We start from the raw sequence: 23,219 nt of genomic DNA, 5'->3' as shown, positions 1-23,219 counted from the left end.
AGATGCTGCCTGGCCTGCTGCATTCCACCAGCATTTTGTGTGTGTTGATGCAACAAACAGTTGATTTTGGCAGTTTTATAGTCCTATATTATTAATTATCAACAAGTGTGGTGATTTTTTGTGTACAGCTCCCAAGGGAATCATCAAATATTCCCGTTCAGATCAATTACAGCTGAAATCTGCAGCCATACTGCTGTGAGAAGCCCTGTTTCAAGTCTTTGAACTTTGAAGTCATTTAAAAAGCATAGCAATCTTTAAAATGGTGCATATATGGAATGCTCTGCCCCAGAAGGCTGTGGAGGCCAAATCTCTAGATGCTTTCAAAAAAGAGATGGATAGAGCTCTTAAAGATAGCGGAATCAAAGGTTATGGGGATAAGGCAGGAACTGGATACTGTTTGTGGATGATCAGCCATGATCACAGTGAAGGGCCAAATGGCCTACTCCTGCACCTATTGTCTATTGTCTAAAATGAGCACAGTGGGGACTGCAGATCACCCAGGTTCAAGATTAAAGACCCTCTCTACCCAGGACATGCCCCTTTCTCTTTTCTACCATCACTGATGATTCAAACTCAAAGTTTTAGGGACAACTTCTTCCTCGCTGCCATCAAATTTCTGAATGGTACATGAACTCATGAGCACCAGCTTGCTATTCCTGTTTTACTCCATTAATTAATTAATTTGTTGATTTATATTGTGATTATAGTATACCTGCAGTGTACTGCTTCCAATAAACAAGAAATTTCAAGACTTGTGTCAGTGACAATAAACTTGATTCTGATTTGTAAATATTAAGGAAATGCAAACGATCAATCAAAACATTAATTTCAAAGTTCAAAGGTAACTGATTATCGAAGTACAGATATGTCACCATATACAACCCAGAGATCCATATTCTTGCGGGCAATCACAGTAAGTACAAGAAACACAATAAAATCAAAGCTTGCACCCAACAGGACTGACAAACAACCAATGTGTAAAAAGAAAGAAAAAGAGAAATAATAGTAATAATAATACATAAATAAATAAACAATAAATATCAAGAACATGAACTGAAGAATCCTTGAATGTGAGTTCATACGTAGGTTGTGGGAATAGTTGAGTGATAACTTCTCCACCAATGCTGGCTGAACTGCAGAATATTTCCTGTGACCTTTTTATTTCAGATATTCATGTGTTTTGCATGCAGTTCAATCTACTTCTCAAAAAAATCCACTACCCCCGACATTACCACAGTATAAACCAGTGTCAGTTTCATTACCTGATCTCTTAGTTTTCGCCCTATCACCTTTAATGACAATATACTAATCTTCCAAAGTATTGGCCTTCTTCTCACAATAAGGCTCCAAATATCGTACCCAGGTAAAGCACTAACTATACACATTTTTGGAACCCTTATTGGCTACTCTCAGAGTTGGTGGGATGGACTGTAGAGTAGGCCATTGCTACACAGAACACCTCCATTCAATCACTATGCATGATTCTGACATTTCATTATAATTTTAATTCACATTTCCACTCCTTCAGAGGTTCTGATGAACTTCTATAGATGCAGAACAGAGAGTAGCTTAACTGGTTGCATCGCAGCCCGATATGGGAACACCAATGCCCAAAAACGGAAAAGCCTACAGAAAACTGGTGGATACAGCCCAACTCATCACAGGGAAACCCCTCTCCACCACCGAGCACATCTACAAAGAGCACTGCTACAAGAAAGCAGCATCTGCCATCAAAGAATCCACCATCCGGACTATGCTCTCTTTACGTTGCTGCCATTGGGAAGGAGGTACAGGAGCCTTAGATCCCACACCACCAGATTCAGGAAGAGTTATTACGCTTCAACCATCAGGCACCTAAACCCGTGTGGACATCGTCACTCGCATTCAACACAAGCTATGGGCTCACTTTCAAGGACTCTAACAACTCACATTTTAAATTATTTATTTATTATTTATTTCTCTATCCATCTATCAGTTTCTTTGTTTGCTTGTTTGTTTCTCTTTGTCTTCATTTGCACGTTGGTTGTTTGTCAGTCTTCATTTGTGTGTAGTTTTTCATTGATTCGATTGTACTTCCTTGTTCTTCTGTGAATGCTTGTGATAAAATTAATCTCAGGATAATATCTGGTGACATATACAGTATGTGATAATAAAGTTACTTCAAACTTTGATCCCTGTCTTTGGCCTACTAAGCTATTCTAATTAAGTTCAAGGAATAGTGATTCTTCTCAAGTCATTTTACATCCTTTTGTACTCAGTACGAACTTCTACAATTTCAGATCACTGTCACTGCCAAATCTGTTTGGAATAACAACAGCAAATACATTGTTGACCATTTACTCCTCCTCCAGATCCATCTTTTTTCCATAGTAATGCAGCCCATTAACAATCCTTTTTGCTTGTTGTCCAGTTTTGCACCCCATTGTTCACCTTCTTCCTGATCCCTAGTTGAACTCTGCCACATCATCACTTTTTCCCCAGTTATAATGCAAGATGGTGGGTTGGAGATATGCCTCTCTCAAAGGAGGTGTAAAGCATTCCTTCCCTCCACTGGTCTGCAGGTCACCTTTGGGCAAGATGCAGCACTTGCTTAGGCTCCCTCCCAAATGATCAGGCTCATGTGAAGTCATAGGAGTAGGTGGTGGACAGTCGTATGAGCAGCTGGTGCACCTCACAAGTCCTGGTTATGCAACCACTGAGGCCAGGCAGACGACTTTTGAAGAGTATTGATAATGGCTGCAGTCACCCATCTCATAAAAATACTGCTTAGAAGAAGGCAATGGTAATTTTCATTTGCTTTTAATTTTTTACTCCTTATTTTAAATCCTATGGATTCATATCTCATTTTAAATACACATCCCTGCAATTTTCTGCACAACCTCCACAGCAAAAGGCTGTATTCTTGACAGATTGCCTCTATTATTTCCCCTTTTCTTCAGATCTTTCACTTTCAAATACCCATCAGTACCCCAAATGTCATTCTACTTCCGCATGCATTCTGAAATGCTACCCAAGATGTCTTATGTGATTATTTCTATTAACTTCTCTCATTACAGTAAATTATTTGATTAGATCAACTCTTAGCCTTACAAGTGCAGGGTTTAATACGAATTGTAGGCCATTTTTCCCTTCAAGCCTATTTTGTTATGTAAAAATATACAATTATTTACTGTGTCTTGACAGGCAGGTGAGCAGAGGGAATGAAATGAAATCGAATCCTGAGAAAGAGATGACATAGGGGTGGAAGATGTAGAATCCTTGGAGGTACAGAAAAGAAACTGCAAGGGCAAGAAGACCCTGATGGGAGTTATATACAGGTCTCGAAGCAGTAGCCAGCATGTGGGCTACAAATAACAATGGGGAATAGAAAAGACATGTTTAAAAAGGCAATGTTACAATTGTCATGAGAGATTTCAATATGCAGGTAGATTGGGAAAATCAGGTTGGTACTGGATCCCAAAAGAGAGTTTGTAGAATGCCTATGAAATGGCTTTTTTTGAGCAGCTAGGAGATCAGCGATTCTGGTTTGGGTGTTGTGCAATGAACCTGAATTGATCACAGAGCTTAAAAGTAAAGGGACTCTTGGGGGGGGGGGGAATTAGAGTGGTGGGGAGCAGTGACCATAATGTGATAGTATTCACCTTGCAAGCTGAGGGGGAAAAGCCAGATATATCAGTATTACACTTAAGTAAAGGGGATTATAGAGGCTTGAGAGAGGAGCTGGCCAAAGTCTCTTGGAAGGGAACACCAACAGGGATGGCAGCACAGAGCAATGGCTGGAGTTTCTGGGAGCAATTTGGAAGGCGCAAGATAGGTAAATCCTAAAGTAGTATTATAAACTCAGTCACAGTTGCATCATCCTGACAAGGGAAGTCAAAGTCAACAGGAAAGCAAAAGAGGGCATATTAAATCAAAAATTAGTAGGAATTCAGAGGATTGGGAAGTTTTTAAAAACCAACAGAAGGCAACTAAAATAAAAAGCCAGGAGGGAAAAGATGAAATATGAAGGTAAGCTAGCCAATAATATCAAAGATTATACCAAAAAGTATTTCCCCCCCCCCATATAAAGAGTAAAGGAGAAATGAGAATAGATATCAGACTGTTGGAAAGTGACACTGGAGAGGTAATAATGGGGGACAGGGAAATGACAAATGAACTAAGTCAGTATTTTACATCAGTCTACTCTGTAGAAAACAAGAGCAGTGTGCAAAAAGGTCAAGAGTGCCAGGGGGCAGAAGTGAGTGCAGTTGCTATTACTAGGGAGAAGTTGTTTGGGTAGCTGAAAGGTCTGAAGGTAGACAAGTGACCTGGATCAGATGAACGGCACCCCAGGGTTCTGAAAGAGGTGGCTAAAGAGATTGAAAGATCATTACTAATGCTGCAGGGGCAGATAGTGTTGAGGAAGCAGGGAAGCTGCAGGAGGTCTTCAACAGATTGAGATAATGGACAAAGAAATGCAGAAGGAATGGTGTCAGGAAGTGTGTGGTCATGTAGTCTGGTAGAAGGAATAAAAGCATAGACTATTTTCTAAACTGGGAGAATATTCAAAAATCCAAGGTGCAAAGGGACTTGGGAGTCCTCATGAAGGATTCCCTTAAGGATAACTACAGGTTGAGTCAATGGTAACAAAATAGACAATAGGTGCAGGAGTAGGCCATTCGGCCCTTCAAGCCAGCACCACCATTCACTGTGATCATGGCTGATCATCCACAATCAGTACCCTGTTCCTGCCTTCTCCCCATATCCCTTGACTCCACTATCTTTAAGAGCTCTATCTTTTTCTTTGAAAGAATCCAGAGAATTAGCTTCCACTGCCTTCTGAGGCAGAGCATTCCACAGATCCACAACCCTCTGTGTGAAAAAGTTTTTCTTCAACACCGTTTTAAATGGTCTACCCCTTATTCTTAAACTGTGGCCTCTGATTCTGGACTCTCCCAACATTGGGAACCTGTTTCCTGCCTCTAGTGTGTCCAATCCCTTAATAATCTTATATACTTCCATCAGATCCGCTCTCATCCTTCTAAATTCCAGTGTATACAAGCCCAGTCACTCCAATCTTTCAACATATGACATTCTCGCCATCCCTGGAATTAACCCAGTGAACCTACACTGCGCTCCCTCCATAGCAAGAGTGTCCTTCCTCAAATTTGGAGACCAAAACTGCACACAATACTCCAGGTGGGGTCTCACCAGGGCCTTGTACAACTGCAGAAGGACCTCTTTGCTCCTATACTCAACTCCCCTTGTTATGAAGGCCAACATGCCATTAGCTTTCTTCATTGCCTGCTGCACCTGTATGCTTTCTTTCAGTGACTGATGAACAAGGACACCCAGATCTCGTTGTACTTCCCTTTTTCCTAACTTGACACCATTCAGATAGTAATCTGCCTCCCTGTTCTTGCCACCAAATTGGATAACCTCACATTTATCCAGATTAAACTGCATCTGCCCACTCACCCAACCTGTCCAAGTCACCCTGCATTCTCATAACATCCTCCTCACATTTCACATTGTCACCCAGCTTTATGACATCTGCAAATTTGTTAATGTTACTTTTAATCCCTTCATCTAAATCATTAATGTATTTTGTAAATAGCTGCGGTCCCAGCACCGAGCCTTGTGGTACCCCACTAGTCACTGCCTACCATTCTGAAAAGGACCCGTTAATCCCTACTTTTTGTTTCCTGTCTGCCAACCAATTTTCAATCCATGTGAATACCTTACTCCCAATACCATGTGCTCTAATTTTGCCCACTAACTTCCTATGTGGGACCTTATCAAAGGCTTTCTGAAAGTCCAGGTACACTACATCCACTGGCTTTCCCGTGTCCATTTTCATAGTTACATTCTCAAAAAATTCCAGATTATCAAGCATGATTTCCCCTTCGTAAATCTATGCTGACTCGGACCTATCCTGCTACTGCTATCCAAATATGCCACTATTTCATCTCTTATAATTGACTCCAGCATCTTCCCCACCACTGATGTCAGTCTAACTGGTCCATAATTGTCTAAAATGCAATGTTAGCATACATTTTGAGAGGACTAAAATATAAAACACAGATGTTATATTGAGGATTAATAAAGCACTGGTGAGGCCTCACTTGGAACAGTGAGAGCAGTTTTGGGCTCCTCATCTAAGAAAGGTGGTGTTGTATTGGAGAGGTTTCAAAGGAGGTCCATGAAAATGATTCCAAGATTGAAAGGCTTCCTATAATGAGGGAGTCTAGGATCACAGGGCAAACCCCCAGAATACAAAGATGTCCCTTTAGAACCAGATAGGAAGAGGAATTTTCTTTGCCAGAGTGTGGTGAGTTTGTGGAATTCATTGCCACAGGCAGCTACGGATGACAGGTCATTGGGTGTATTTAAGGTGGAGGTTGATAGGTTCTTGATTCATGAGGACATGCAAGGTTACAGGGAGAAGGCAGGAGAATGGGGTTGAGAGGTAAATGGATCAGCCATGCTGAAATGCAGAGAGGACTCAATGGACCAAATGACCCAGTTCTGCTCCCATGTCTAATGGTCGTAACTCCATTACACTTATCACTATTTCATATTCATGGCTGACTTTCATCCATCAGATTTTAGAGCACATTTGCATTGTGTGCTGTTCTGTTTGCCATGATACAAGAATGGAGGCCTTGGACAGGCCTGAATTACAGAATATTAATTACAAGGAAAGGTTGGACAATCTTGAATTGATATCCTCTGGACTGGAACTGAAGGACAACCTGAGAAGCCTATAAAGTTACGAGAGACATAGGCATGGCAGATAGAGTCTTTTTCCCCCAAAATTGAAATAATTGAAATGTCAAATAGTAGAAGGTATGGTTTTAAGATGGGGGGGGGGTAGGGTGAGAAGAGGAATAATTTAGAAGGCAATTTAAAAAGTTACAGAATACACAGCTAGGACAATGGTGGAAGTATATGCAAAAACAACATTAAAAAGGCATTTAGACAGACACGTGAACAGATAGGGAATGGAAATTGGAATATGTGCAAGTTTACAGCATATACCCAGCTCTATAACATCACTGTTTGTGCAAAATGTCATTGTATTATATTTTACCCGATTTTATAAATTGAGGAGACAAGTGGATATTTGGACCATAATATTATCTGGTTTCTAAGCCAGTTTTCTTTTGAAAAAAATAAAGACACTTGCTGGTCCATGAAGAGAAAAAAAAATTGTTGCTTAGGATATATACAATCTATATTTACTGTATCACTATTTTGTACACAAACCTCAGTCAAACCAGAATCTCCCCAGAGGAATATTTATTCTAAACTCCCTCCACACTAATTTCCTGTTGTGTTGAAGCACACTCCTCTGTATTATTTCACCTTGCCATTGTAATCCCCATTCTTAAAAATCTCCCCCTTAGTGCGTTCTGCTTCTTGTTACTAATCTTTCGCCTAATCAGTTTTAGTTAAAATGGAGACATCTGAACACGAGACATCCTGGGACATGAAGAATATTAAAAAATGAAAAAAAAGAGAATAAATTTTATTGCTAAAAATCTTAAATGTTCATTTTGTACAATACAATAATAGCAAGATAATTATCAGATACAAGGCTTAATTTCAGGCATAGTAGTCTACATCACAGGCTCTTTGATCCAAAATATGCACGATCTAGTTAATTGCTTCTGAAAGTCAACATTGTGTGGAGCTTCCGTAATTAATATCAAAAGTAATGATGCAGATGAACTGTCACTTTGAAATTACATTGTAATCCATCCACCCTGAGCAACAAGAGAGTGATATTGCTCAACTGCAGAGCTGTAGGGGCTTTGTTCTAGTGTTCAAAGTCAAGGCCAAGACACCCATATTTACAAATCATTGAATGGTTTAGTCCAGGAAGCCATTAGGCAAAGGGTGAAGGAAAATTAACAATTAAATCACAGTAGATGCTTTGGATGTAAATTAGTACTCTGAATCACTTCACAATTGTTTTAGCTTCAATGAGCAACATCTTTCATCTAGGGCCAAGGCTTCACAACTACGAATTTAAGATAGTCATACTATTTCAGTTTGCTTTAGGAGCTTACATCAGTTCCTCCCATGACATCATCACCATTCTGTTGAGTATATTAAGAGTTAAAAACAAAAAGCATATAATAATTACTTACAATTCTTTGTAAGACATTCTGATATACAAATTCATGGGTGTGATAATTAAATGCCTTCTTGATCTTCAAAAAAGTGGGATTCATTAGCTCACTGTAGAATCTTGACAGGTTAATAATCATCTTTCTGCAACCATAAACAATCGTAAAAACAAGGATCAGACTTTTCAAATTAGCTTAAGTGTTTAGTTGGGTTATGACTCATGTTGAAGCCTTCGTGATACCAAGCCAGTGACCGGTAAGGATCCGTAACTGTCCTCATTGCAAAGTGAAATGTTATGTTTGGCCAATTCCCACAAGGACTGCTACCAGAAATGCCAAGTTTCCACACAGGTACACCATAAATACGAGTAACAAGGGCTTCGCCTGTGAAAACAAAACAAAACACTTAATCCTTCTGAAAACATATAGTTAGCAATGTTGCTCAAATTAGGAATTGGTAAGCATTCTCAGAAATTATTGTCCAATCAAAGTTTTCAAAGGCTTCCAATTGCTCTTATGGCTTAGTTGGAGAATTGTATTATTATGCAGATAAAAAAGCCCTATGTTTAAAGCTCTATCAATTGATCACAATTTAGACAAGTATTATAACATCAACAAAGTGGCATCAGCATTTTCACACTGGAAGGGAGCAAAACTGGAGAAAGTTTCAAACACTCGATCATCATCCTACAGACCTCCAAAGAATGTGTGTTTGTAAACATGGCGAGGAATTTGGTGATGATCAGAATTTTCCCCAATTCTGATTAAGGGACTGAGAAGAGGAGAATTCTTTTAGGACGCATTATCATATTTTGGTTATAGGAGACTGTTCAAACTGTGCAAGCTCCACAAAGGAGGAAAGTAATGGTTCAAGTCGCCTTCCACTTCAAGTGCTGCAAGTTATCTTTCAGATGCTGATCCAACTTCCCACAAAATGTTATAGATGGATTTTACCCCATGACTACACTGACAGTGAAAATAGTTTAAAAACAAAAAAGTTCTTCAGATTTCCTTACAACCTCCTGTAATCCAACTATAACAATCCCAGCTAAATCTCATCTAAAAGGGTGGGTTAGTAAGATTGCTGATGGCACAAAGGTTGGGGGTGTTGTGGATAGTCTGGAGGGCTGTCAGAGGTTACAGTGGGACATCTATATTATGCAGAACTGGGTTGAGAAGTGGCAGATGGACTTCAACCCAGATAAGTGTGACGTGATTCATTTTGGTAGGTCAAATTTGATGACAGAATTAGTATTAATGATAAGACTCTTTGCAGTGTGGAGGATCAGAGGGATCTTGGAATCTGAGTCAGTCCTGGTCATCTCACTACAGGAAGAATGTGGATACTATAGACAGTGCAGACGAAATTTACAAGGAGGTTGCCTGGATTGGAGGGTGTACCTTATGAGAATAGGTTGAGTGTACTTGGCCTTTTCTTCTTGGAGTGACAGAGGATGAGAGGTGACATGATAGAGGTGTACAAGATGAGAGGTATTGATCATGTTGATAGTCAGAGACTTTTTCCCAGGGCTGAAATGGCCAACATGAGTTGGCATAGTTTTTTTTTTAAAAAGGTGCTTAGAAGTAGGTACAAGGGAGATGTCAGAGGCATGTTCTTATACAGACTGTGGTGGGTGTGTGGAATGGACTACCGGTGACAGTGGTGGAGGTGGATACAATAGGGCTTTTAAGAGACTCTTAGATAGGTACATGGAGCTTAGAAAAATAGAGGGCTATGCGGGAGGGCAATTCTAGGCAGTTTCTAGAGTAGGTTAGATGGTTAGCCCAACATTGTGGGCCAAAGGGCCTGTAACGTGCTGTAGATCTTTACAACCCCCGCCCCCGAAATGTGGTGCACAGAATTGGACACAATAATCCAGAGATGGCTACACTAATGGTTTTAGAATAAGATTTGTTGTTTCCATACATTGTATGAACCCCAAGATCCCAAAATATTTTTTTAAATTTAATAATAACACCTTCACGTGAATTTTATATACCTACAGATCTGAACTTTTGACATTGTGTCTTTGGTTCCTTCCTCTCATCCTTACTAACATGTACACATCAAAATAAGAGTGCACTCAAATACTTTGGAAATGCAACACTTTTTGCTAAAATCCTCTGTTGTACAACAAAGGACTGCTTGGCGAATTACAGTTCAAATTAAGAAAACGCTTCAATCTATAGCACTTCTGATATATTGCACACAGAATGCGTCTTACAACCTTCAATTGACTTTGAACAAGTTTTAATTTGTTCATTATCTCCAAAACCAAGCATCTCTTCTGTGGATTGCTAACCTAGCGTTGCCAGTTTTGAATTTTAATTTCTTATGAAATACAGCATTTACAGACAAGTAGTTAAAAAAATAATTACCACTTTCTTCGTGTCTTTGCAACTACAAGTTGCTAAAAAACAAGAGAAGAAAATCCAAAGTTAGTTTGCATCATTTCATCCCTCCTCCTACAATTATTAGATTTAATAACTGAGGGAAAAGAAACGAATTCTAAACGTTGCCTTACCTCCATTTCCAAAATAGAAGATCAGGTTAAACAGAATGTGGACAAGGAATTCCCATCCAACAAAACCACCCAATACCTTTACTGGCCACTTACTGGGTGCCGAATTTATTAGTAAAATACCTAGGAATAGTGTTGCCACTAGAAGAGAAAACAAGAACAAAATAAAAATAAAAGGTTATTCCATGGAAGTTGACTCAAAAACTGACAAGTCCACCCCCCAGTCACTGTCACCTTATTTCCTGTCAGTCACCTTATGTTCAGATACTTCCGCAACAAGTGTCACTTTATGTGCACACAGTCTATGTGTTTTAAGCTAATTCTACATATACAAGGCCACAATCAACAGTTGCTTGTACTATGTTTTATAAGACATTTATGTAATTTATACATTTTTATTATTCTGCACTGAATCAGAAATAACATTCATGTTGTTCTCATTTACACTTGTGTGAAGAATGACAAACAATCTTGCAACTTTTCAACAAGCTACTGCTGAAACATCCGAAATATCCGCAAATCCGATTTGCATTTGGAATTTAAACATTGTCAGAACAAAATTTATTAGGTGAGCTCGCTCCAGCCACTGACACAACAGCAGCAGATGTCTAGTTTACATTGTAATGCTAAGTTTTCCTCCCCCCTCAATATGCTGCTGAAATTAGCATAGCTGAGGAGAGTTTTATTTGCACTTACACCAAATCACTGACATCAAAAATACATGTTGAATAATTGACTCCTGTTAATGAAGGCACAAATCCATTTATCACAACCACACTAAAAGAAGAGTGCATGCAAAACTCTGATAAAAATGAAGGGCTGAGTTTGACAACACTATTTGGAGATACTCATTTCAATCTTTAAAATTTATGACTGTTCATACTTTGCATGTTTAGTAGTCACATACCTGCAATAGGTCTGATCGCAAAAGCCACTGCTGAATGAAAATATTTGAAAATCCACCGCCTGAAAAAAAAGCAACAAAAACTAGAGTAATCTTATTTTTATGATAAACACTATTGGATGGAAAAGTGGAATAGACAGTTACACTTTTATTTCAGTGGACTGTGTAAATTTTGATATACCCGCCTTCGTGCCATACACTTTGTTACCCTGATCAATCATGAAACTATCAATTTTCAATTTAAATATACCCATAGTCTCAGCCACAGCTGTTTGTAGCACAGCATTCCACAGATTCACTACCTGTCTTGCTAAAAAAAGTTCCTCCTTACCTTTATTCTAAAGGGTCACCCCTCAATTTTAAGAGCGTGCTCTGTAGTTCTGGATACCCCAACCATAGGAAACCTGACCAGTGTCTTATGAAGCTTCAGCTTTTTAGAAACATAGAAAACCTACAGCACAATACAGGCTCTTCAGCCCACAATGCTGTGCTGAACATGTACTTATTTACTTAGGGGAGCAGAGAAGGTTATTGGGGTCTCCCTACCTTCTGTCCAAGACCTCTTTCAGAGTCGATGCCTCTAGAAGACACAGTACATCATTAAAGACCCCTCACACCCTCTCCATGAACTGTTTGTTCTTCTGCCATCAGGCAAACGTTACAGGAGCATCAAAACTAAAACCACAAGGCTACTAAACAGCTTCCTCCCACAGGCAGTCAGACTGCTAAATAGCTGCTTTACCTGACTCTGCTTTGGACACTTTTAACTTGCACTGGACACTTATAACTGATTTTAACTGACATGTGGCTGTTATGTTTTACTATTTATTGTTATGTTTATTATTTAGTGTTGTGTTTGTTATTTTGTGATTGCACTGCTCCTGAGAAATGCTATCTCATTCTGCCCTGCAGAGCTGATGTACGGTTAGAATGACAATAAAGTTTTTTTGAATCTTGAATCTTGAAATTACCTAGGCTTACCTATAGCCCTCTATTTTTCTAAGCTCTATGTACCTATTCATGAGTCTCTTAAAAGATCCCATCATATCTGCCTCCACCACTGTCGACGGCAGCCCATTCCATACACTCAGCTCTGCATGAAAAACTTACCCCTGACATCTCTTCTGTACCTACTTCCAAACACCTTAAAACTGTGCCCTCTCATGTTAGCCATTTCAGCCCTGGGAAAAGGCCTCTGACTATCCACACAATCATTGCCTCTCATCATCATTTTTCTCCTAGTTCTTATATTCTGTTTCCCTTGAAATAAATGCCAACATTGAATTTGCCTTCTTTACCACAGACCCAACCTGCAAATTAACCTTTTGGGAGTCTTGCACAAGGACTCCCAAGTCCCTCTGCACCTCTAATGTTTGAACCAAACCCCCCAGTTAAATAATAGTCTGCACTTTTGTTCCTTCTACCAAAATCCATTAATGTACATTTCCCAAAGTTGTATTCCATCTGCCACTTTTTTTGCCCATTCTTCTAATTTGTCCAAGTCCTTCTGCAACTGCATTGCTTCCTCAGCACCATCTACCCCTCCACCTATCTTCATATCATCTGCAAGCTTTGCCACAAAGCCACCAATTCCATTATCTGAATCATTGACGAAGAATGTGAATGGTACCAATCGCAATACTGACCCCTGAGGAACACCACTTGTCACTGGCAGCCAACCAGAAAAGGCCCTTTTATTCCCTACCTCCTGCCTGTCAGCCATTCCTCTATCCATGCCAGTATCTCTCCTGTAATGCCATGGGATTTTATCTTGTTAAGCAGCCTGGTATGGCACCTTATTAAATGCATTCTAAAAATCCAAGTAAATGACATCCACTGCCTCTCCCTTGTCCACTCTGCTTGTTACTTCCTCAAAGAAGTCTAAATGATTTGTCAGGCTAGAAGTCACTTAACAGAAATCATGCTGACTGACTTATTTTATCATTAGTCTCAAGATAAATAATGATAATTTATTATCCAAGGACCTCAAAACATCATCCTCAATAATGGACTCCAACAATTCCCAACCACTGAGGTTAGGCTAACTGGCCTATAATTTCCTTTCTTTTGCTTTCCTCCCTTCTTAAAGAGTGGAGTGATATTTTCAATTTTCCAGTCCCCCAGAAGCATGCCAGAATCAAGTGATTCTCGAAAGATCACGACCAATGCATCTGCCATCTCTTCAGCAACATTTGCCAGAACTCTGGGGTATAGTCCATCTGGTCCATGTGACTTACCCACCTCAAGACCTTTGTTTGCCAAGCACTTTTTCCTTTGCAATAGCAATGGCACTCTTGGTTCCTGACATACATGGAGCTCTGGCACATTGCTAGAGTCTTTTACAGTGAAGATTGATGCAAAATACCTATTATCATCTGCCATTTCTTTGTCCCCCATTTATCCCTCGCCAGCATCATTTTCCAGTGATCCAATATCAACACTCACCTTCCTTTTACTCTTTATACAACTAAAAAGCTTCTGGTATCCAGCTTTATTTTATTGGTTAGTTTGCCCTCATATTTGATCTTCTTCCTTCTTATGTTTTTTTTTTTAAGTTGCCTTTTGTTGAATTTTTTAAAAAAAGCTTCCCAATCATCCAGCTTCCACTCACTTTTGCTACCTTATATGCCCTTTCCTTGGCTTTTATGCAGTCCTTGACTTCCCTTGTCAGACACGGTTGCCTACCCCTGCCATTTGAGAACAACTTCTGTGGGACATATCTATCCTGCGCCTTGAACTATCCCCAGAAACCTCAGCCACCTCTGCGTTACCATCATTCCTGTCAGTATCCTCTTCCAATACACCCGGGCAAGCTCCTCTCATGCCCCTCCAACTCCCTTTATTCCATTGCAATACTCATACATCTTACTTGCATTTCTCCATCTCAAATTGCAGTACAAATTAAATCATATGATCACTGGCTCCTAAGGGATCCTTTACCTTACGTTCCCTAATAAAATCTGATTACACAACATACCCTTTCCCCAAGTAGGCTCATGCACAAAGCTGCTCTAAAATGCCATCTTATAGGCATTCAACAAATTCTCCATCTTGCGAACTGACAACAACCTGATTTTCCCAATCCCCTAGCGTACTGATGTCCAATTAAAGTTGTGATGGGGGACTTCCGCATGCGGATCGATGGAGTAATACATAAATTTTGCGGCTGCCTTTAATTCCTCCTTTTCCCCAGTTTAAACCTTGAATTTTTAACTTTTATTTCTTGGATCTTAGAGGGAAATAGTTGTCATTATGTCATATCCTTTAAGAAGTGGAAAGCAGCCTTTTGAATCCAGCAATGGAAAGGGAAAAACTTTGAAAGAAAAATCAGAAGATATGCCTGTCTGGGCTGAGCTTTGGAACGTGCGTTGATGGCTCTCGACAACAAAATAGACAATAACATTTCTGAGTTGAAGTTGTTCCAACAGAATTTTCGGAATATTGAAGAAAATATTATTTCCTTGAATACTGAGTTTAAAAAATCGAAACATCAGGTTGTAGATATTTCAATCCGCTTGGAACAGGCTCAACGTAAAATTGTCGATTTAGAGGCTAAGTCTCGTCAGAATACTATACGAAATATCAGACTCAAGGAAGGTTCTGAGAGTGGGAATTTAATGGACTATTTTGCCAATTTGTTTCAATCTTTGTTTCTGGATATTCTACCTCAACCTCCCGATATTGAAAGAGCTCATCGAATTTCCATATCGAATTCTCAGACCTCAGGTAAATCTCGCCCTATTTTGGTCAACTTTCTGTGCTTTAAAGTTAAAGACCAAATTATAAAATGTGTGAGGAAACAGAGTTTTAAAATTGAACGGTTCTGAGATCCCTTTTTACGAAGATTATCCATGGGAAATTATGGAACAGTGGATCAAATTTGCCCCAGCGATGAAAACTGCTTATGAAAAGGGACTTTTTCCATCACTTCGCTATCCAGCAAGATTAAAATTATTTCCTAAAAATTCTACACCTCGTGTGTTTTCGGATTCCCAAGCAGCATTGGACTTTGTTAACTCTATCGTGGAGTCGGCTGACGCATTAAGGATATTTGGGTTGCTGAATAATTTTCTGAAAGAAAACAGGCTTTGAAGACTTTTGATATGCTGAAAATTCCCTTTGACTGATGAACTATTTAAAGAAGTGGTGAACTTCTTGGTTTGACTAATGAATGACTTTTTTGAAGTCTATTTGGTATATGGAGTGAACTAACACAGTGGGCAGATTATTAACTGGTTTGATTATCTGCTTCTTTCTTCCTTTTATTAAGTGATAGCTTTCATAGTTTATATAGACTCTTTCTTATATAGTGAGGAGTGTTTAGAATAGATAATTAGCTTTAGTTTTAAGCTAAAGGAATAATGGTGTCTTTTTCTTGTTTGAGAATGTACTGCTTAGGTTTAAATAGCGTTGTTTTGACGCCTTTGGAGACTGTTTTTGCATTCCTAGTTTATTTTCAATGATTAACCATAAACATCTTTTTTCTGTTTCTCTGCTGAGCTTTCTTATCTTAGGGTCACGTGATTTCTTTGTAAAGGGGAGGGGAGGAAATTGGGAGAGAAACTTTTAAATCACTATTTATAGTGAGCTGCATGTGGAGTTCCGCTTTTCTCTCTTTCTTTGGGAAGGCATTCCGGCTTTTTCCTTCCTTTTTGCCGGATTTCTACCTTTTGGGATGGGGGGAGGATTTGGGGTTTTTTTGCATTTTGGGGTTTATTATAGGGTTTCTTTTTCAGGGTTTTTCCCCATTCTGGAGCTCCGGAGGATGCGTGTTTTCTATATGGTTATACTCATCATCGCCATCTTTGATTAGCCCACAATGGTATGCGTGTATTTTTGTGTTTAAAACAATATTCTATGGTTAATAAACAGACAAATGTTATTAGTTGGAACGTACGTGGCTGGAATCACCCTATCAAGCGAAAGAAGACTTTAAAAATTATTAACCGATTCCAGCCCGATATAATTTTTGTTCAAGAAACGCATATCAGAATGGGCGATCAAAATAGGTATTTTTAAAACGTGGAAATATCATGCTACTTGTCAAAATGAAACAAAGGGAGTATCTATTTTTATTAAAGCTAATATTTTACTTATCCAACAAGATAGCATCTCAGATATCAATGGTAGATTTTTAATTATTAAAGGATCAATCTGTAATAGAAAAATTGTCTTGGTTAATCTATATGGACCTAATGTAGATGATCCTTTTTTTAAAAAAATGTATTTGGTTTATTACCAGACTTAAATGAATATATGGGGCTGACGGGAGGTGACGTCAACTGTTGGTTAAACCCTTTGATTGACAAGAGTTCAATGAATCAGCAGCTTCCGAGTGATTCAGCATCACTTATTAATTCCTTTTTAATTGATTATGGTTTGATTGAAATCTGGAGAAATCTATATCCTAATGATAGAGATTATTCTTTTTATTCACATGTCCATAATTTGCGATTTTTTCCCAAAGTCCAGAAATGTGAATATGATGCTATTGCTGTCTCGGATCATGCACCTTTAAGCTTAACTTTTGAATTGAATGATGTTAGCAATGTAAACTTGCCTTGGCGTTTTCCAGAAAACTTATTACAAAGTTTGGACTTAGTTAAATTTATAGAGATTCAAATAAAAGATTTTTTTCTTTTTAATAATACAGAAGATATGTGGAAATTGATTATATGGGATACATTTAAAGCGTATTTGCGAGGTCAGATAATCTCCTATTTGGCTAAGCTTAAGAAACAGACAAAACTAGAATTAGATAGGATTTCAAAACAAATTAAAGACTTGGATAACACTTATGCAGTTTCTCCTAATATTGACTTATTTAAACAAAAGGTTGAACTTCAATCACAATATAATTTATTATTAACTTATCCTATTGAAAGAAATTTGCTTAAATTAAAAAGTCAATTTTATGTGTTTGGAGATAAAGTTAATAAGCTACTAGCATCCCAACTAAAAGCAGTTAGAGCTAAAAGACAAATTTTAAAAATTCGTAAGGGAGATGGTAGTTTAACTTGTAACTATGAAGATATTAATAACATTTTTCAAGACTATTACAGTGAACTTTATAAATCTCAGTTTCCAGCTGATCCTTCTAAAATGAATGCCTTTTTACAAAAGATTGATTTTCCTAAAATATCTGTTGAAGATCAACAAATTCTTGATACTCCTTTTACTGAAAGAGAAATTCAGAAAGCTATTTTTTCCAATGCAATCTAGTAAAGCTCCTAGACTGGATGGTTTTTCTGTAGGATTTTATAAAACATTTGAAAATTTGCTTACTCCTTATATGTTGGAAATGTTTAAAGATTCTTTTTTGTTAGGAGAGTTACATTCTACATTTTATGAAGCTTCTATTTCTTTAATTCTTCAGAAAGATAAAGACCCTACGGATTGTGCTTCATATAGACCCATCTCATTATTAAATATAGGTGCCAAAATTCTTTCAAAAATAATGGCTAATTGGTTGGAAAATATACTAGCTAAAATTATTTCTCAGGACCAAACAGGTTTTAGAAAAGGCCGTAATTCTTTTTCTAATACTCGGATACTGTTAAATGTTATATACTCATCCCCCTCGAAAACCCCCCAATGTGTTGTTTCTCTTGATGCTGAAAAGGCATTTGATAGAGTTGAATGGAAATATTTATTTAACGTTTTAGAGAAATTTAACTTTGGTACTAATTTTAATAAGTGGATTAGAATGATATATAAAAGCCCTATTGCCACTGTAATTACTAATAACTGTAGATCCCCCTTTTTTTGACTTTTGCGGGGTATTCCTTTATGGATGTGTTTCAAGAAGGCTGATTTATGTCCTTGGAGAAATTAGTAACTAAATACTCTTTCATACTCACACTTTTTGCAATATCTTCAGGTCAGACTTTTTTTTTACAAGAATATTTAAGTAATTTTCCATATATACAAGATTCTGACCTGTTAGACACTATTTTAAAAATCAACCCTTTAGTGAAAGGTTTTATTGGGAAAATTTATAATTTACTATTACAACAGGATAATTATCCTCTATTTAAGATTAAGCAAGATTGGGAAAGAGAGCTTAACATGACCTTGATAACAGAGGATCGGTTGCAAATTTTGAAGTTGGTTAACTCTTCTTCGATTTGCGCCAGTCATTCTTTGATTCAATTTAAAATTGTACATCGTGAATATTTGATAAAGGAGAGACAGTCTAAATAATTTCCTAATGTTAATAATCAGTGTGATAGATGTAAACCTGAGATAGCTACATTGACACATATGTTTTGGTCATGTTCTGTACTAAAACAGTTTTGGAAATCTATTTTTTCTACAATTTCTAAAGCTTTAAAAATTAATTTACAACCTAATAAATTGACAGTTTTGTTTGGTATAATTCCTCAACATATTCATGGTATTTTGATATCAGACCAATATGTAATTGCATTTGTTACATTATTACAGACATCCCACCTCTCCCAGAACTTCCAGGAGTCTCCTGCATATTAATAGTGGCTCCCTGATGCCCGCAAATTATATACAATATCACGGAAATCAATTTTTTTGAGAGCGAGCGAGAGAAAAGAGAGCATGAGAGCGACCACGAGAGAGAGCGCGCGTGAGAGCAAGCGAGAAAGTGAGAGAGCGAGCAAGCAAACGAGAGCGCTTGAGAGCACGTGAGCGACAAGAGAGAGAGAGCGCGAGCGAGAGCGTGCCATGGCAGAGTGTTCCAAAAAAATAAAATGTACGTCACCCCAGACTACACTAAAGTGTACCCCTGCCTAATAGGGGTCAAAAATAATGACAGTGTTGCTCGCTGCACTGTGTGCAACAGTGACTTTTCTATTGTCCATGGTGGGTTAAGACTGTAAAAGACATGTTGAGGTGAGTTTAACAGGTGTCATTCATTCATTAGCATAGCTAACATTATTTAAACTAGCTGGCCAGCTGCTCAGGAGCTACTCTATTGCAGACATCCCACCTCTCCCAGAAGTCTCCCGCAAATTGATGGTGCTACCTCCCTGAAATGAGCTTTTGCAGGGTGGGGTGTCTGTTATTGGCTAGAAGGGCTATTTTATTAAAATGGAAAGATGCTTCTGCTCCCACTTTGATACAATAGTTCTTTCAGGTGATGCTATGTCTTAGTTTGGAAAAAAATCAGGTCGAACTTCTGATCCTCGATTTGACTTTGAGAAAAGGTGGGGCTCCTTTGCCTGCTACTATCATTTGGTTTGAGTTAATTAAGATGGTTCTCTTCTGATTCTTGGGTAAATGGATTTGGTTGGCAGATTGATGTCTTTTTTTTTTTAAATAGAAGCTTGAATGGCATATAGCTCCGGGTTTGTGCTCCAAATGGGTTTTTTTCCTCATTTTTTTTTGTCTGTTAGTTGGGTTTTTTTTTGTTTTAGTTAGTAGGGGTTCTTTTTTCCTTTTTCCCCCCCAAAAAATATAGCTTTAACATTTTGTTTTTTTTTTAATTATTATTATTGATATATTGTTTAGTTTGGTTAATAGTTTGACTCTTATTATACTTACAGATAAAAGAAATTAAAAACAAACAAAAGTTGTGATATTACCCTTATTACATGCCCTTTCCAGCTCCGTTTGCAATCTCATCCCCATAATCAAGGCTACTATTTGAAGGCTTATATATGATTCCCATGTTTTTTCTTACCCTTGCAATTTCTTAACTCCACCCACAGATTTGACATTCTCTGACCCCATGTCACCTCTTTCTAAAGATGTAATTCCATCTCTTACCAACAGAGCCACACCACTGCCTCTGCCTTCCTGCCTGCCCTTTCGATATAATGTATATCCTTTGATATTACGCTCCCAATTATGACCTTCTTCCAGCCACGACTGAGTGATGCCCACAGCATCATACCAACCAATCTCTAATTGCACCACGAGTTCATCCCCTTATTCCAAACACTACATGCATTTAAATACAACACCTTCAGTGCTGCATTCTTTGCCTTTTGAATTTTGCTTCTGTGGTACAATTCAACTCTTCGCACTATCTGCATTTGTACTCGGCCATTGGCTTGTCCTTCCTTACATTCATGTTAGACCCATCATCTACTTGTAAACCTGCTGGCTCATCCTCAGCTCTATCATACTGGTTTCCATCCCCCTGCCATATTAGTTTAAATTAATTTAGTAACAGCTTCAGCAAACCTGCCCGCAAGGATATTTGTTCTCCTCGGATTCAGGTGCAACCTGCCCCAGAAGAGGTCCCAATGATCGAGAAATCTAATCCCTGCTTCAATTCTTCAGCCATTCATTTATCTGCCACCTCATTCTATTCCTATCCTCACTGTTACGTGGCCGTAATCCTGAGATTGCTACCCTTGAGGTCTTGCTTTCCAATTTCCTTCCTAAATCCATGTTCTGCTTTCAGGACCTCCTCCCCTTTTCTACCCATGTCCTTGGTACCAAGGTGTACCTCAGCTTCTGGTTACTCCCCCTCCCTTTTCAGGATATTGGGGATTTCAGGATATTCAGAAACATTGTGGACCCTGGCACCTAAGAGGCAAACTACTATCCAGGTTTCTTGTTCACATCTACAGAGGTCCATGGTATAAAAAAGGTTGGGAACCCCTGATTTGTGACCAACTTTCACAACACTGTTCAACAACGTAGAATACTAGTGCATGAATATTAAAATGCAGAGTTAAAGAAAATCAGATAACAAGTGGCTCAATGAAAGTCATTTAAATTTCTAACATCAGTGACATGCTAGAAGTGCTAGGTTTGGACTTGCAAATCTTGAACTGTTGTTAAGTCAGGTGGTTCTGAGGCAGATAAAGGCCCACCAGCCCAGGATCTTATACAGATTAGGCATCAAGGAGTTTCTAATGCTCCTTTTTATGACTATCAATATTGACATCATATAGACAACCAATTTGCATTTAAGTGCACCAGTCCAACACGAGAACAACAGTTAAAGTTGGCTAGAATTAGGGCTGGGCTTACCATTTGTTATAGCTTATGAAGAGGGTAGACTTTTTTCCTCACCATTCAGGTCAGATCTAATGGATCTGCAAGTCCCTATTTGGAGAAATGACTGAAAGACTCGTGTCCTCACTTTGTTTACAGTTAAGAGAAGATGGAGATGCCCTTTAATGCTTGTACAAGCAGGAACATTGGTTTGTTCTCAGCTTTGGTGGTGTAATAAGACTTCTTGGACCAACCTAATGCAAGGAGGACCAGTATCCCAATAAAATGAGATATCCCCTGTTCAGTACAGGACTGTTTGCGATCAAGAGCAACAGCAGAATTGTCGAGTTTCCTGATGGGAATAGAAAACTCTGGTGACTCCTGACAGGCTTAGAAAAAGCAGGTGCTCAGGTGCTTCTCTTCCTGGACAAGCTCAAAGCAAAGCATTGGACAAGAATCAAAACTTGAAAAGTAACTACATGCATGCTTCTAATTGGAAGCCAAATACTGGAAAAACGGCTAAAAATATTGAAAAAGGGTCATCTAAATTCTGCTCACAGCCTCCAGAGATTCAACAAGCTGACAACATACCTACTGACTATGCAACGTAAATGCCACCTTCCTGTTGGAAATGCACACCCTCCTAGAGAAACTGAACATTCTCAAGTGTTATTAGAATTAGACTGCCTGGTCTTTAATTATCGAACAGATGCCTAGAGAATGATCACTGCCAGAACAAAACCCAGGTTTTAAACAGAAAATATCACCCAACATTAAAAGTTGCCATTTAACTGACCTCTTGTGATCTGGTGGAGGACGAAAGATGGCTGCTGTAGGTTGAATCAGTGCTAGCCCCATAACTACACATCCCAACACAGGGTGAGACCCGGCACCCTACAAAAAAGAAAAGGAAAAAAAAATTCACATGCAGAGAAATGCAGTACTTCACAAATCTAGTGAAGAAAGGTGGTATTGGAGGAACATTGTTTCATTCAGTGGTCTACATGTATACGGTTGAATAACAATAAACTTGACTACTTAATCCAAAGTAAATCAAGTTGTTTGTTCTGAAATGGAAAACATTAAATATTCTATCCTCATTACTATCAAATCTAAATGGAAACAAGTTTTGCTTGAAATGTCAGTGACCAATCTGATGAATTATTCTCAATCCTCTCCTCTTTTGCTGTATAACTAGTTTGTTATCTATTCCACTGCTCAACCTCACACGCCAAGTACCTTCAACATCAGTTAACCTAGCTGATCACCTTTAAAAGTGATTCCAAAGTTCATAAACAAGCCAGGATTAAAGGAACATTAGCAAGATGGAACCACATTCCCAGTCAGAAATTAATCAGAGGCAGACTCAATCCTAACATCCCAACACCCTACAGACATTTAATAACTCAAAAGGGTTAGAACAGTTCAGCACAGGAAGAGGCCATTTAGCCCACAGTGTTGTGCCGAACCAGCTAAAAAGCAAATCAAAGATACCCAAACATTAATCCCTCTTATGTAAACAAAGCCCATATCCCTCCATCTTCCTTATATCCATGTTCCCATCACAACATCTCTTAAAAGCCTCTGATGTATTTGCCTCTACAACCATACCAGGCAGCGCATTCCGGGCATCCACAACTCTAAGTAATTAAAGGAAAAACTTGCCCCTCACATCCTCCTTGAATCTACTTCCTCACCTTCAATGCATGCCTTCTGACATTAGACATCTCAACCCCGGAAACAAATACTCCCTGG

The 23,219-nt window shown here is 38.6% G+C and overlaps 1 protein-coding gene across 4 annotated transcripts in view; it reads right to left on the bottom strand.

Moving 5' to 3' along the window:
- Window positions 1–7,489: 7,489 nt before the first annotated feature.
- LOC140206283 (putative ferric-chelate reductase 1) overlaps window positions 7,490–23,219 on the bottom strand; it is a 56,544-nt gene continuing 40,814 nt past the window's right edge. For all 4 annotated transcript variants that reach the window (XM_072274610.1, XM_072274611.1, XM_072274612.1 and 1 more), the window contains 5 exons: window positions 22,261–22,358; window positions 11,544–11,602; window positions 10,640–10,777; window positions 10,494–10,525; window positions 7,490–8,498 (listed from right to left, as the gene is read on the bottom strand). In XM_072274610.1, coding sequence (XP_072130711.1) covers window positions 8,409–8,498; window positions 10,494–10,525; window positions 10,640–10,777; window positions 11,544–11,602; window positions 22,261–22,358 — 417 coding nt within the window. In that variant the 3' untranslated portion in view covers window positions 7,490–8,408. The remainder of the gene's footprint in view (window positions 8,499–10,493; window positions 10,526–10,639; window positions 10,778–11,543; window positions 11,603–22,260; window positions 22,359–23,219) is intronic.

The sequence above is a fragment of the Mobula birostris genome, chromosome 12 (genome assembly GCF_030028105.1).
Source record: "Mobula birostris isolate sMobBir1 chromosome 12, sMobBir1.hap1, whole genome shotgun sequence".
Taxonomy (NCBI): domain Eukaryota; kingdom Metazoa; phylum Chordata; class Chondrichthyes; order Myliobatiformes; family Myliobatidae; genus Mobula; species Mobula birostris.
The sequence above is the reverse complement of the archived record's forward strand: the minus strand, read 5'-3'. Positions and strand labels throughout refer to the sequence as shown.